Source organism: Diadema antillarum, unplaced genomic scaffold (genome assembly GCF_040938485.1).
Source record: "Diadema antillarum isolate AM-2024a unplaced genomic scaffold, OU_Dant_1.0 seq00000754_RagTag, whole genome shotgun sequence".
NCBI classification, from domain to species: domain Eukaryota; kingdom Metazoa; phylum Echinodermata; class Echinoidea; order Diadematoida; family Diadematidae; genus Diadema; species Diadema antillarum.
Window position 1 is genome coordinate 339,024 of NW_027271647.1, and position 17,093 is coordinate 356,116.

The 17,093-nt window shown below is 37.7% G+C and overlaps 1 protein-coding gene and 1 non-coding gene across 3 annotated transcripts in view; one reads left to right on the plus strand and one right to left on the minus strand.

The window, feature by feature from the left end:
• Window positions 1–3,441: 3,441 nt before the first annotated feature.
• On the minus strand, window positions 3,442–3,514 carry Trnav-cac (transfer RNA valine (anticodon CAC)). Its single transcript has one exon. It is a non-coding gene; the product is annotated as a tRNA-Val (tRNA).
• A 4,069-nt stretch (window positions 3,515–7,583) lies between these two features.
• Window positions 7,584–17,093, plus strand: part of LOC139738557 (CD63 antigen-like) — a 39,566-nt gene continuing 30,056 nt past the window's right edge. For both annotated transcript variants that reach the window (XM_071649178.1, XM_071649179.1), the window contains exon 1: window positions 7,584–7,889. In XM_071649178.1, the coding sequence (XP_071505279.1) occupies window positions 7,824–7,889 (66 nt within the window). In that variant the 5' untranslated portion in view covers window positions 7,584–7,823. The remainder of the gene's footprint in view (window positions 7,890–17,093) is intronic.

Consider the following 17,093-nt stretch of genomic DNA (forward strand, 5'->3'; position numbering starts at 1 on the left):
ACCTATAGACGGTTTAGTCTGGAAACATTCTTATTATAACTATTGTTCACATTTTGTGTATTTAACAAACCTTAACATCAAATTTTTACATTGGTTGTTTCTATCCCTGACTCACATTTTACAACTATTTTCAAGCACTAATGCTGGGTTTTTGTTTCTTCTGCAAATGGTAAATTATGCCTTTAATATGGCAGTTTCTTTAGATTTGAAATTAGAGCTCGTTTCACATACCCGTACAAATTACCAGCAGCCATCAAAAGGGTTAATTTCTTCCAGTCTTTTTGTGGAACATTCAGATGCAATATATTTGGTTATTTGCATTGGAGAAGTTTTTCCATCAAAAACTAAAACCCATTTTCAACCACTGTGTCTCTCTTTCAGAGTATTTTTAGCATCTGTCATCTATAAAACTTCAGAGATAACCTAAAGGAATATACATTTCAGATTTGCACTACAACTGTATTACATATAATGTTTATCTCATTTTTCTTGTCTGCCAAAATAATCTATTGCAAATTATTGCCCATAGAATTGTCAAAATTTAGAAGAAAAAAAATCATAATAATCTAGCAGTCTTGGATGGTATGGTGCTGGGAACAGTGCACGGCCAGTGCCACGTTTTCAAAAGTGGGGGGAGGGGGAGGGGGGGCAGTTTACATTTCTGGTGCCACTTCCGGATTTCCTCAGCTAACAAGCAAAAAAAAAAAATGGCCTCCAGCACAACTTTCTCATTCCCTTTCTGGGTTTCTTCAGCTGGACAAGCAAAAAAAAAAAAAAAAAAAAAAAAAAAAGAAAAGAAAGAAAGGCCTTACCCGTGCTTCCACTTCGAGGATACATCACCTGACCAAAAAAAATGCTCTTGTACAACTTGCAATTGGCAAAAGCTTAAACACATTACATGTTTTTTTGTGTGTGTTTTTTTTCAGGTGCCACTTCCAGGATAAAAAAAAGGTGGGGGCCCAAAGTGGTTACATCCCATGTATTCCTATGTATTGTGGAAAAAAAAGTGGGGGTCCCCTAACCCTCCACCCCCCCCCCCCCCCAATCCAGAAACACACCATGAATTGATATGGTTATATTAGCTAACCCATGTACAAATGTATTCATTTTTTTTTAAGTACACCCAATTAGTGTAACTTCATTCCCTTATTGTCCATCATAAAAATATCAAAGCTTGTCTAAATTTTGCCATGGTTTGCTGCACATAGTAGCGTTCATGTACGCGAAACAATTTCATTTTGCGGAAATAGAATGATAATAGCTTACAACGACATCTCGTGTACTCTTGCATATTATTTGTGTGTGTGTTTTGTTGCTTTGTGCCACTCAATATTTTCTCATAATAAAAGAAGAAAATGCGAGATTGCCTTTTTGTTTATGCTGTATTTGTCCATAGTTTATTGGATTGTGACTAGTTTGTCAATGATCTCTGTGGAGTGTTCATCGACAGCATGTCTTAAAATTTTGTGCTTTAATTTACTTTCTGCGTTACATCACGCATTATGTATGTAATGTTGATTGCACTACTTAATTCGTAGAATTATCATCACTATTAGCATCATACTTCTAGAAGAAACTGGAGTAGACTGAGGTAGTAGTTGTAGAAGTACACATGTAGTACTGTAGCAATAGTACACTGTACCATCAACATCATCATAACCATTACATTAAATACACGTGTATCATACTTTTTTGTCGTCAGAACTATGAATGCACTTGAGTTATCACAGCAACAGTATTTGGACACCAACCCTAAAAGACTGAAGGTGCAGTGTATATGGATTTAAACTTATCTATATGAACAAAAGTTGCTCCAGATACAAAAGATAACCATATTGATATCTATAACAGTAGTGTGAAGAACATTGTTGAGCATCTTCTTTCCTTCAGCTCATTAAAGGACCCACAACCCATGGCCGGTGCCATATTTTCCAAAGTGGGGGGGGGGGGGGGGGGGGGGGGCACTTTCAGGTTTCATCAGCTAACAAACAAAAGAAAAAAAAGGTCAGTAGAAGTGAGCACAACAACAATGCTAAATAGTATGCACTCACCCACGACTTATGCTCAAACTCACACCACCGAGATGCGTCTCGTAGAACTGCACCTCAGATATTATACAGGGTGCTCCCGTTACAGCAAACATGGCTACAACAGAACTTTGTTCCAATGAAGTAAAAGGTCAGATCCAAAAATTACATAGCATGTATCATCACTGACAACTATAATGGTGCAAATCCCTTTTGGTTGTAACAAAATTTTGATATAATGGATGAAAACTACCTGTCTTGAGAACTTTGTTGTGATGCAAGTCTGCATAGTGTTGTAATCGTTGCTATGTGGAGAATGTTCCAAGGTACTGTATTCGAAAAACAAAAACAAACCTTCAAACAATCCATAGAAATACAAATGTCTTGAATTCATCGTATTGTATGATTTTGTGCCTGTCTTTCTACTCTTGTGAGCTAGCTGGTGCAATTGGTCATAACAAGAGGCATACCATATGGCATATGAAAATGTTGTTTAATGCTTGTTTCAATCGACCACCGTTGTCACCATGAAAGGTATGAGAGACTTATAAGGGGTTTAGTTAACTGGATGCAGGGGGAAAATCAAATGATTAAGCATTATTTTTATACATATTTCAATCTAGAAGCGAATTACAAAATCTGTGATGTGAAGACCTATTCACATCAGCAAAACCCACAATGGTCATGAGACTTGAAGTTTATATCAGGAGAGCCTTATAAAGGTGAATTCTGGACCAGTTAATAGAATTTAGTCTGGTTATAAAAAGGAGTAACATTTTATAAGCACAACAGTAAAAAAAAAAAATAATAATAAAAATCAGGTGAAAACTAAGGAAGTTATGTAATGTCAAAATTTTGCTAACATAAAAAACAGTCCTTGAACAGTCAATCGAATTATACAAATGAGTGAGTTGGTTATGTCAATACATGTATTTCACAATTTGCCAAACAGTGCCTACGGAAAATGATTAATTATTCGTAGGTCTTTGTTTTTGTTGTTTTTGTTGTTGGTGGTGATGGTGGTGGTGGTGGTGTTCTTGTAAGTGCAATTATGCCCCAGTCTTAAACCCTGATATATGTTATTCAATGGTCATTATTTTAAAGTTATTCAGCCAGGAATTATATAATGTTCAAAGCAGATGATATATAGTATTGAATTTTCGCTCGTTAATTTATTAGTTTTAATATACTGAAATGCTAAATTTCATTCTAATGTCATAATTCAGGAATATTGAGGCAAGGAAAAATTTGGCATCGTACCCGTAAAAGTCAAGGAGGTACTGTACTTCTGATAGTAATGTAGAAAATAATAACATGTACAAGGAGTGGAATCAAGTAGGGGAAAAGAGCCAAAAAAAAAAATAAAAATAAGTACAGTATTTGATATGTTTAAAAGGGAAAAAAAAAATCACGTTGTTTCCGCCCGGGGTCGAACCGGGGACCTTGCGCGTGTGAGGCGCACGTGATAACCACTACACTACGGAAACGATCGCTACTCGGTTTGAGGAAAATTAGGACCAATTCTCAATGCTTATACTGTACTGTATACTAAGTAGGCCCTACTGTATAATTATTAACATCAGTTTTATGTTGTGAAAACGCCCTCTCGTGTACATCCAACATCAGCTCGCCTCCCGCTAGCATCCAATGGGATAGTATGTAGGCCCTACATGCATGTATTGTAAAAATGTGAATGCGGATTTTCCCGTGTGTGTTGTTGATGTCGTCGGGGATGTGAGGGATGGAATGGAAAAAGAAAAATACTTATGGCTATTACGGAGAAGCAAAGGCCTATCTATTTCTGGCTAAGTACTCATACTAAACTACAATGCGGCAATCCTAGAAAGAAGAAGTTGTGAAACTTATGTTTCGCAGTAACTAATGGGAGCTCTTTATAATCTCCTGCGATAGCATCGCTTACAGGAAATGATATTTCAGCTACAATAGGAATGACGTGAACTTTTGCCAATTTCAGATACCCCAATTGTATTATAGTCATTATTGCTTTATAGGCCTAAAGGGGAATTCCGTACAAGTTAAAACTTTGTCTTAACAGAAATAGTAATATTTATCAAGCACAACCAGGGGTGGATCCATAGCTTTTGCTATAAGTTGGGTGGGGGCAGGCGTGATCCATAATGACGATGGGTCATGACAAGCAAAAAAAAAAAAGAAGGGAAGAAAAAGGACAAAGATAAGGTTTTTATGTACTTGTTGCTGCCATTCTTTTCTCTCGCAAATCGGCTGACAAGCGAAACAAAAACAAAACGAAACCAAAAACAAGAACAAAGATTTTGTTTTGTTTTGTTTTGTTTTGTGTTTTTTTTGCCTGTGGCTGATGAGTCTGAGTCGGTGTACTAGGAACGTGTGGGTCTGCACACGTGATGGTTTGTGTGTGTGTGTGTGTGTGTGTGTGTGTGTGTGTGTGTGTGTGTGTGTGTGTGTGTGTGTGTGTGTATGTTTGTTTTGGTATGGGGGGGGGGGAGGGTTAAACCCCCTTAAGTTACCCCCTCCCCCCTCCCGTAGATCCACCAATGACAACAGTGAATCGGAGTGGGGTGAGAAATTGATGAGTTTTGCAAAGCAACTCTCGAACAGTATATCAAAATAAGTGATGATGTCAGCATCTATAACTCAAAACTTTCCATTGATTGGGCACACATACATACACATTAATATAAAAACAAAATCTGTATTCACTTTTTCTGTTGTAAATGTGTTAAACATAATAGCACATGGCCGAATGATTTCAAAATAATGGTAAATCAGATATTCACGTGCTTGAAACGGGGACGTATAATTGCATCAAAGAATACAGTGTGAAGTCATATTTAAAGACAAGAATAGTTTTCAAGATTCGGTAGTGTGAACAAACTATATACAAGGTATATGGCAAAGTTATAAAACGATGACATCTATTTTAACTCCCTCATTCGCATCATGTTGATTGACTGTTCAAGAAGTGCATGCTTTTACGTAAAAATTAACAAAACTCCCGCATTTCAAAAACTATAAAAACTTTTATTAACTTTTCACTGCTGTTGCTCAACAATTATACTCTTTTTTATCAAAGACTTTTAGATATTTAATTGGTCCGGTAATCCCCTTTAAGACAATCAGGACAACTGAATTGTCAGATGGAATCCAGCCGTGAATAGAAAAGTAGTATTTATATTGCTGACGGACAAAACGTATAACGAATGTGTATTTAAACAAGGTGTGGCAAACAGTAAGAGGGCCTATTTGATTCTTTCTTTGACCTTATTTTATCTAAGAAAATGGATTACAATACACAAACGAGTGGAATGGGAAACGAGAAAGCATATACGGAGAGATAAGAACCTATAATATGATATAATACTAGTATAGATTATGTTTAGAACAGTATCATACATATAATATGTATGAAGCGTATGTTTATTCATTATTTTACTCACTGCGACCATTCTTGTCCGGGGTTCCCATTTTCTATTCAAATTTAATTTTATGTTCGATATGTACCGTAACTCATGTCTTCTTTTGTTTTGTATTGTTTAGTTAGTTTTGTTTTTGTTTTCCTATTCACCTTGTAAATTGTTTTAATATAACTTACTATTGTTATTGGCCTATAAGGCCGTTACTACGGTGGTATATGCATATATTCTATATATGATTATACAGCCCTTGACGTATTCACATATATTGTACACTCATTAATCGACTTTATCTTATTAACCAGGGTCTGCAGAAGAAGAAAAAGAAAACGATCGCTAAAACAATGAACTGTAATCATCGCCGGTCACGAGAACTATGACGTCACAAAATGGCCACCAAGCATACCGCGTGATTCTATGTTACAACCGCACACATTACTTGAAATTTCCGCATAAATAGGGTCAAATATCATATGCAAGTCATGATGAATACAAAACTTGAACAAATTTTGTGATGTCAAACTCCAGTGAATCAGTAACTGTTGGTCCCATCATCCGGCGCTGGACTAAGTATGAAATGGTCACTAGTTGGTCTACAACAGTATTCTCTTGAAATATAATTGCTTATACATTCTCTGATATTTTGAGAATCTCTGTTTTCATAGAACATTATTATAAAACGCGACGTTACTATATACTGAAATATCAAACGTATATGGGCCAATAATATCAACAAGGCACATTTATGAATGTCATGTCACAGACAGTCCCTATATACCTGTACCTGTACTGAATAACTCTAGATTTGGTAAATTGACGTTGATTCAAACTGCGCGCAACCGATAACACCATGTTTAGTTCTTATCAAAGGAAAAAAAAAAGCAAACACCGACAAAGAGAAAACAATTTCAAAAGTACTGAGTATGATAGGCCAACTGGCGCTTTCGTGAGGTAAGCGTCTTTATTATTTTCTTGTCATGTTTGTAAGTTTGTCATCAATTTGAAGCACCGACACTTTTATACCACGAGTAACTCCCCCCCCCCTCTTTTATTTTATTTTTTCATTCTTATTTTTTTCCCATTTTTTCTTTAAAGAGAGGGTATTTCATGGGTGTATGCAAGGGGGGGGGTCGGGAGGGTCGTACGACCCCCCCAAATTTTCAAGAGGTCCACTTTTTGTAAAAGACATTTTTTTTTGGAGGGCTTTTTACTCTATATAGGCCTACAACAGGAAAAAAAAAGTGACCAGGTGGTGTTCCAGCAAATTGTCAAAAACCTCGTAAATTTCGTAACTTAGTTTTAGTATGCCATAATTTACCTTATTTCTAAGCTGCACTGCCATGCCGAAAAAGTCACTTTTGTATGCACCAAATTGCCCCATTTTAAGATATAGAATTCAAAAACTCCCTACCGTGGAAGGGGGGACACCCCCCTCCCACACCCTCCCCCCGCTCGGTCGCTCCGCTCCCTCGCAAAGGTAAAGGTCCAAAAATTTTGGTTACGACCCCCCCCCCCCCAGAAAAAATCCTGGATACACCCCTGTATTTCGTGGTACCGAAACAATCAAAAACAAAAACTAAGGGCATCCCTGCGTAATGCGCATGTGATTGCTTCCGTGACGGCAGGACACTATTTTGTAAATGACGTCATACTAACAAACTGCAATCGGCACGTGAGATGCACGGAACCCAGACGGAACCCGAGTTCTATGGTGAGATGGGGAGAGATTGAACGTAATAAAAGAGATGAAAATAAAAGTAACTCGAAATTGATCAAACCTCTAGCTTTCATTTTATCTCCATCAGTGTATTCATCTTGTAGTTGATCATCTGTTTAGGACTGAAAGTACTGTATATCTACTTTTTGAATGCTTTTTTTTTGTAGATTCCTGTTGCATGTTTCAGTGGAAGAAGACGTGTAGAATCTCGAGTGTGTGTACGTGTGTGTGTGCTTTGTGTGTACCCGTGTGTGTAACATATCACGTGAAAGGAACCCCCGCGGACTACATGCGTCGCCCACGTACGTACGTAGCCACGTTCACACATCACAGCTCGCACACGAAACTCGCTGGTATACTCCACACTGTATGTGGTGTACTCCCATCATCAATTGCTGGCAACGTACAGATTGGACTACCGTACCAGGGAAGTCAAAAGTTATTGATCTCTCCATGTTTCAGGGATTTTTGTATAGTCATAGTGAGCATTTTATGTGACATTGAGCCAGCCACGAGCAACGTCAACTATAAAGGGGCCTACTACGGAGGAAACTCGTTTTAATCATCCGATTCCCATCTGAGTGATACCGAAGGCGGAGGAGAGAAATCATCGCTTCCAAATTTCTGTGAAATTGCTTAACACAGGAGCAGAATCTCACTCAAACCATGGCAGTTCAAGGCGGAGCAAAGTGCATCAAGTATTTGATGTTCTTTTTCAACTTCATATTTTTTGTAAGTATGCGTTTAGACACAACACGTATAAAGCGCAGAATCCTGTATAGGGTCTACTTTTAGTTCCGTTGCACTGGTCGTGCTGTTGTAATTTTACTCAATTCTTTAATAAGTAGAAGTTTTCTATCTGGAAACTACCTGGTAGTGGTACTGCAGAAGGCTGTGTGTACCAGCGTATACATGGTAATCCCCGAGCCGCGGGCGGGCGGGTCAGTCGTGGAATTGGGAGGGATGTGTGTGTGGTGAGGAGGGGGAGGAGGAGGGAGCTATACCCGGAGGTGGCTGGATAGAAGTCAGTTTACCTGCGAGAGAAGACAATCCCAATAGGTCATTGATTGTCAGCAAGACTTCCCAATTCCCAATTTAGCAGTATGTGCCAAGTTTGTTTGGATCATGTCCCCAGGTCCATTAGCCAGGAGATCCCCGCCCCCCCCCCCCCAAGTCTATACATCGTGCAGTATTGTAGCATTTATGTTGTTGTTGTTGTTGTTGTTGTTGTTGTTGTTGTTCTTTTAACTTTATGGAGCTCTCTGCCGGGTAGGCAATTTACTCCAAAAAATATATTGAATTCAAATATTTATCTAAATACATTTATAAAAATCTACACTACTTTTAGTTATCTACAAAATCTAATTATATTTATTTTAATATTTACAAATGAGAATATTTACAGAGAAAGAAGGGGACAGGTTTTAGGAAAAGATGTCGCCTGCCTACTCCTGCGCCGAAATGCAAGGTTAGCCGTTCCCGTCGGCCAGGCAGGTAGAGGACCCACCGGCCGACGCCGGTGAAGTCTCGGCCTTTCCCGGGGGTAGGCGCCTCTAGCATTTATGCATGATTGCGCTATAATTAAACACCAGCACACCCCCCTGTCTGGTTGTAGGGTAACCGCACCAGCGACCCCAACCCGGAACAAGTCGGGGTCGCATGGCAGCCCTATGGCTATCAAAGAACCACCTGATATGGCTTAGCATTTTGGTGACCAGAGACCAAAATACAGAGTTTTACGCTGAAATTCGTAGCCATACTGTTAGTAAGATACTTACAATCAGAGCCGCGGAAATCGATTTACAATGTGATCTGTTTTAAGAGCCCAGTGAAAGATTTTATCCGAGGTTTTAGTCCCTCCACATTTCGTATCGTAGTACAACTTACACAGCGCTTGCGCTAACAGTAACAGCCTTGCTGTCAATTGGGTATGGATGAAATGTAGCACATATTAATTATTATAATACACAATGTATGCGTGTAAAAAAAAAACACGATGGCTATGCTAGCTGAGAACTGAAATGAATATTCATTCGCGCATGCGCAGATCATTTTATTTACGTGATATGTTCAAAATGGCGATTCGCATCTCGCGGAGATGGTCTCAAAGATGATGACGATTAATCTTGTTTTCGGAGGTAATGGTGACTGGTGTGAGGGATACATACAATTGTAGTTGCCTATAATATTCAACAATATACAATATGTGACTTCTTTGCAAATCCAAGTGTCGTTTTGATGATGTTGTTTACTGAATTGCAAGCATCGCAGTGCACTTGATTACTTCACTATTAAAAATTGCATAGACAAGTTGTCGGGGCGCTGTTCCAGTAACAGCAACCCACGCCGGGGTTAGTTGTAGGGGTGTTGGACAGTAACATAGAAGAAGTACACCGTGATGTACAAGTAGCTTCACATTCTGGGCACTTACACTTCAATTTTATTGTATAAATGTTGACAATGTTTCCAGTTGAAAACTCTGAATTGCATACATGTATGTACAGATCAATCTCGCCCTGCATGCATGCTGTTGTAGAGTACTAGAATCTGATTTTATGTCAGAAGCTCTAGGCTTACTGGTAATAAAAATAGGATATAAAAAGAAATACCAGTTTAATGTTCAAAAGATTGAGTGAACACTGCAAATGACTGTCCAGACACTTGAGGTACATACTGATAGCATGTACATGTACAATTGTACATGTAGTTGTGCCATATTCCAATAAACTGTAGAAAGTGATGTTTAGAATAAAGCATTCAGTCAATTTCATGTTATTAGTATGGTGATGTGTTTTTCATTCTGTCGAGTGACAGCATAATTTGCAAACTTTTATATGCTGCAATGTTATTTGTGTAGGCCTAATGGCAGTGTGTTGACCTACATTGTACACAGCAATGGCACTATGCCAAACTGTGTATAAAAGTTGAAAGCACTTTTGTACATAATGAAGTATACATCTTCAGGTTTAATACATTAATTTCTAGGACAAGTATACATTGAAGTGTTGCTTGTTTTGTACAGTTACATAGAGTTGATACCCTATCGTGAGTATTGAGACCCATCATGATAATTTGCCTGACCTTCGATATTTAACTATTTCTTCTCTGTTTTTGTTTGTTTGTTTGTTTGTTTGTTTTTTATTTTAAGGAGAGGAAACTCACACAGCCATGGCTATCTACAATGTATATGTACATTGTAAGCCCTGTGTACCTACTGATAGAAAACACTGTCCTTAATCAGATATCTGGTCCAGATTATCCATTGGTTATACTGGCTATGAAAGCAACTCGTGACAAAAGCTTTAAGTCAATTTATCTTTGACGTGTCAATTAGTGTCCTGTGGAAGATTTGGCAAGAGATCGTCTGCGGTCAGCTGCTTGTGCAGGTCAAAGACACAATTTGTCTACAACTTGTGTACAAGAGTACATGCTTTAGTAGGAATTTATGCTGTTGACCCCAGTGGCTTTTTAAAATCCTTTACTGTAATGGTGTAAAGAATGCTGATAGTCAAAGATGCCTTTCCTTCCTCCTCACCCCATCCCCCTTACTCAAGCACTTGCAAGAATTCCCTTCATTTATTTGAACTACAATGTAACATAATTAGTGTTTTCAGTGAATCTATAGGCAGATCAACATTTAAAGTGAAAGTTAATCTAACATACTATACAGGTATACATTCATAGTTCATTTTGAACACGAAGCACATGTACAATGTAATTATATCACCAAGCTGACAACCAGCAATCATACATTGTACCAGCAAATTACATACACTACGTATCTTTCACCTCCATTAACTTAGTTCCAACAAGGCATAATTGCTTTGTCATTCATCATGGTACCACATCATGGTACAAAATGTACGTCATCCTTGTTGGGTCTGTTTGTGGTCATTAGTGTTTTAATTGTGAGCTTGGATCAACAGATGGCATGACCTGCAGGTATATTGATTTTGATTGTGATCCGTCATGTTGTGCACAACGCTGAATTTGAGTCATTTTGCTGGGATTGTTATTAAAACAGACTATGCAATGGTTTTACTACCGGTAAACAGTGTACATGTAGGAAGAAAAAACACACATCTCGGGTGAATATTGATTGTCCACACCAGCAAAATGCTGATAATCGAGAGAGAGGAAAAAAGATGATGGCCATCTTTTTTTAATCATGGGAATTTCAGTAAAGTGTGTAATCATAACCACCTGCTAAATAAATTGCAAACATGTTGGTCATCCTGTCTCTGTCAGTACTGTAAATCACTCTTGTTTTACAGCTGTATCCATAGTCAATTATCATGGTTTAATGCATACCACTACCAGTAGGCCTACCCATGCCAGTTACATACCCTATACCAGTACTTCACAATCGTATACAATTGTAGTTTGATGCCAGTGATGCCAAGCTCCCGTGTCAAGATGCTGTGTAACGGTAATTGTATCTACATGTACAGCAAAAAGGGCTGTTCAAGCAAAATGCTACTCCACATTCTTGTTAATTATATCTGAAACTTTTTATTTCGGAGAATTTTAGAATGTTTCACTTTCAGGAATTTTTTACCATAAAACATATTGACATTTTGGAAAGGCCTACAGAAAAAAAATGTCCTTTGCACAATTCCAACTGTAACCTATTTGTCTGCTAGTTTCTGTACACTTTACATGTATGTACTTGGGTTAGGGACTTCTTAAACATTGAGTGTAGTTTCACCCTAAGAGTCTTCGGCAGATTGAATACACATACCACGTACTTCCTTCAGGAAGGAACCAGTGTAAATACAATGTATGCCTGCATGTAACACTTTGCAAGAAGTTCCCTTGGGTCATTTCTACACCGCCCATTTCCCGACCGCTCATTTCCCGAAACCAGAGCACTGTGCAATGTTCATGTTCAACAGATACCGTCTTGATGAATAAAGATGGAAAATGTTTTCCCATTTCCCAATCAGGCAGATGTCCAACATATTTTACTAGGCCAGTGATTTCACAGCTTCCACGTGTACATGTAGGTCCACTGTACATGTAGGTCCATTGGATGTGTACACTTTGTACATTGTAGGTCTACTTGCCAGAACACGAGTTTTTGATTGTCCTTTAGGCTCAGACAGGTTGGTATTGTACATGTATCAGAATCTTAAACATAAGTTTTGTAACTAGTGAGATATTTATTCATCTGTTAAAACTTGGTAAAATTGCACACAATACCTTTTTTCATTTTTATTATACTTCAGATTCTCTTTCAGAATATCTGCACACAAGTTCCCCGCAAACATTTCACAGATCTTACATGACCGGTAGGCCACTTTGTAAAGTAATCTCTTCCAAAGACTTGTGTGATACAACATGTGTTTGCACCAGCACATTGTGTGTTCTTCACAGGATACCTTTGCAATGTGTGCTTTCTGGTACAACATGTACATGTACATATGTAGACCTTCCAAGGATACTAAGTATTACCCAGTTTACATTGATTAATCAAATACTACTGTAGTGCATACTGTAAGCTGTTATTTTTGTGAGGGTTTAATTTCTGTGAATTTCAAAAATCACAGTTGGATTGCGAATTTAATAACACACAAAAATGTTGCCATGGGCTAGGGTAATAGTACATAGCGTCAGTGTCAATGTATAATAACACGTTACAAAAATGTCTGTGACCACCTCATTTACGAAAATGTCCAGCTTTTTATTTTGTGTGTACACGCAAGTACCCTCTGAGCAAACCTGTTGCATCAGTTAGATATATACTGTAATTAGTGCCAGCATTAAAAAAAAAAAGAAATCATGGTTGTATTCTGAAGAAATGCAAATTACAGTGTGTTCAATAGGTCTTTCTTATGTGTACGTGTATAAAGTACAGTAAGTACGAGATATAGGCCTTAACAATATCGTGAAGGTACAATACGGTGTACATGTATATGGCTCAACCAAGTACGACTACAAATGTACAAGTACAATAGTACCGGGTACTATACAAATTATCAGTCCCAAGTAGACAATGGAGAATACACTGTACAAGTTCCCATACCGGTACATGTAGTTTTGTATGAAGTGTATTTTTTATACATGTGTGTTAACCTCTTTTGAACTGTTGCCATTTTCTCTCTCCCTCTCTCTGTTTTTAATAAAGCATGATATACTGTATTTTGTTCAGTATGCAGCGCTCAGCAGGCAGATAGAATGGTTGGCCATGCATGCCCTGGTACCTCTCAATGAACATTAGGCTGCGTTCACATAGAAGTATACTATTCGGGTATTCGGGCTCGTTTTTCGAGGGCACGCGAATAGCTTGAATCGAACGATAGGATTTCCTCACACCGGTTCACATAGGAGGGCACTATTCGAAAGAACCAAATAGCTGCGAAAAGTATAGCAAAGTGGGAATCGAGCTTGTTCGATTTTCTTGCAGCGTATACCGTCTCTCGTTTATGAAGTAATGACACTTTTGGTCTGGATTTGCCCTTTGGCAAAAATAAGCATGTAGACTGACATTTTGATGCAGTTTAGAAATTGTTAATAAGATTTGCTGGGATGTACAACGTTGGAGGAAGAAATCCTCACTGCATGGGATGGTGAGTTGACGGTGCAGGTGATGGTGTATTCGGTGCCCGAATAGCGAATAGCGAATACTTCTATGTGAACGTGGCCTAAGGCAAACTTTTCATAGAAACTTTGTTAAGAAGGATTGCAGTGAAAAATGCTGCTACATGTGTACATTGTATTTTACCATTACAAATGTAGGGTGATCTTTGTTTGTGTGTGTGTGTGTGTGTGCCGTGGGGGGGGGGGGGGGGGGGGGGGGTCAGTAAAATCCATTAGAACCATAGACAAAGGCATTACTTGCTGCACTGTACATAGTTTAGTTGGAACCTAAAAGTTACACCTGCTCTGCTTGATCATAAATTTATAGCAAAGACTGTACACAAGGCATCTACAAGAATGCTCACAATTCTTCCCCGTCACTATAATAGCAATGTTCAGTATTTGTTCAAAATGCAGTCGTCTCCATTCGAGGTGCCTACATGGCTATGTGTGAAATGTTTTATTGGGGCTATAAAAAGATAGTGTGCCCTTCAGGTTTATAATCCCACTCCCTTCTCCTTTGTAAAGATGGCGAATGGTATTTCTCCATTCTCGGACTTGTATTGATCACAGAATGGGGGCTTGATAGCACCACCAGTGCCAGAAATGTCAGGAAAGATAGAAAAACACTCAAAGAAGAGTAACCGCTTTTTGAGCCCTAACTCTTTTTTCTGGATTTTTCGAACCATTCAATTGTAATATTCAAAGGGTGCCCAAACATTGCCATCTACAGAGTCTTTATACTGGAGCACTGGACCATCAGCAGTGCAGACAGCATGCTACACAACAGTTCAGGGAGTGCCGGGTTGTCCATTTAGTACTGCAACCACCATAGCTACCCTCGCTGGAGGAATTGGAGATAATCTCCCTTTGAAAAGATTGTTTGCCAAAGTCCCCCAAAGCAGTCCGGATTTGCTACAGATTTGAGCATAAATTGATGCCTACAAACCATGATGTGAAATGGTGTATAGTACAGCAGTGGGTGTTCGCTGTACATTATCGAATTAACATAAATTATACATACTGTTTATGTACCACTCTATTGATATCCAAAGTTCAGTTTGTTCAAGAGCACACAAGCACTTTGTGCCCAATTTTCTTTTTCTTTTTTTTTTACATTAGTTACCTACGGAGCGAAAGAGTATTGCATAAATATTATAGAAGGTCAAAACCTTAAAGGGATGGTACAGTATTGATGGAGATGAGAATTGGGCTTTTAACTTTTTGCGAGACAGCAAGAACATACTTGATAGTACAGAGCATACCATTTTAAGAGGAATTTAAATTTTATTTTGATGAAAATCGGGTTTGGAATGACTGAAACATCCAAAAACAAAGTAAAACAAAGCGATTGTAATATTAAAGTGTGGGTCCCACACTTTTTTAGAATCGCTCTTTTTAGGATATCTCAGCCATTTCAAAACCAATTTTTATCAAATAAACATTGAATCCCTCATAGAATTACATGCTCTTTCATATTTCATATTAAGAGGTTTCTCATTATCTCACCAAAAAATGTTAGAAACCTGAAATTAGGTCTCAACCAAAACTATACGATCCCTTTAATATGTGGCGAATACAGGTACACGTTTACTGGTACTGCATGTTCATTGTCATTAGTGTACCATGTATGGAGCTGACAAAGTTTGAGCGCGGTACCTGTTCAGTGTATTACACTACAGTTGTGCTTGACAACATGGACATTTAGAAATGAAGAGTACAAACAGTAGGTTCTTCCTTCTCTATACAGTGTCTTTCGGTGTGACCATAACATGATTGTGCTCACATGTATCATTCTTGAAGACAGGTAAAACAGATAAAACATGCCTGTAAATATAATTGTATAGAAAGTAGAATAACCTTTTCAAAAATATTGAATGTTAATGTTAATGTTAAAGGACAAGTTCACCTTCATAAACATAAGGATTGAGAGAATGTAGCAATATTAGTAGAACACATCATTGAAAGTTTGAGGAAAATCGGACAATCCGTTCAAAAGTTATGAATTTTTGAAGTTTTTGTGCAGTAACCGCTGGATGAGAAGACTACTGCAGTGTGTGAAAAACTTAGATGTCACATGCGTACAACAATATAAGGAAAACTAGCAGCACCCGTGGAAATCCACGGGTCTGAGGGGTTTTACTCTTTTTTCCCTCTCATATATACGATTTTACACATTTTTATTGATGAAATAAAGGGCAAGTCCAAGATAAGGTCCCCTCAGAAGGCAAAATTTCATCTTTGCTCAATATTGACATGTTTGGTATCATTTTGAAGCTTATGAGTTGAAGTTTTGATTTCCATGGAGGAAAAAATGATATTATGTAAATTTATGCAAATTTCAAGGGCTTCATTTGCATAAATGTGAAACACAGCGTTACGTATGGGACATTTATAAAAATTCATATTAATTCAAAGGAAAGCAAATGATATTTGATTAATATGTGGACATAAGAAGTTCATCACATAGTTTAACTTGGTATGAAAATTTAGGGATTATGCAAATGATTATGCAAATTAGCTCGTGTCCTATCACGAGATGTCCCATACGTAACAAAATGAGGTCATTTTTTTAGGTTTTTTCTGAAATTGCTAAGGTTATTTTAATGCCCTTTTGGAAAGTTCTAATTTATTGTTTAGAGAAATTAAATACCAGAGAAAAAAGAAAAAAAAGTAAAAGAAACATTTTTTATTAGGCATTGAAATAATGTTACGTATGGGACAAATGTGTTACGTATGGGACATTCTCATACATATTGCATGTGAATGCATGTAGCTAGCTGGGAAGGTCTCTCAGTACACAAATGGTCAATCATCCTGAAGAAAGCATCCCAACATTGCAGCTACTTTTTGAGTTATAGACACTTGAAACAATACATGAACTTGACTGAACAATTTTCAGAAAGGGGGAGGGGAAAATGGCAAAATACACAATGAAAAATCAGCATATAAGGGATGGTATAGTTTTTTGTAGAAATGAGGATTCAGTTTTCAACATTTAATGAGATGATTGGAAACCAATTATATGAATTACTTAAGAGCATACAATCTTAAGACTAGAGGAATTCAAAGTTTATGTGATGGAGTTCCAATTTGAAATGGTTGTGATCTATATATATAAAAATAAAGTAAAATGATTTTTTATTTATTGCAAGTGATACACAAATTGTCCTTATTCAGTTTTCAATAGTAGCCACGACAAAATTCATGGGTATACATACTGAGGTGTGACTCGAATCAATGACCTGACTGCTAGACAGACATCACATATCTACTCGATCACTGGGGTTCCACGCAGCAGGTATTGCTTATTTATTAAACTTGATATTTCTTGTGTCAAGTTGTTTTTTATTGAAA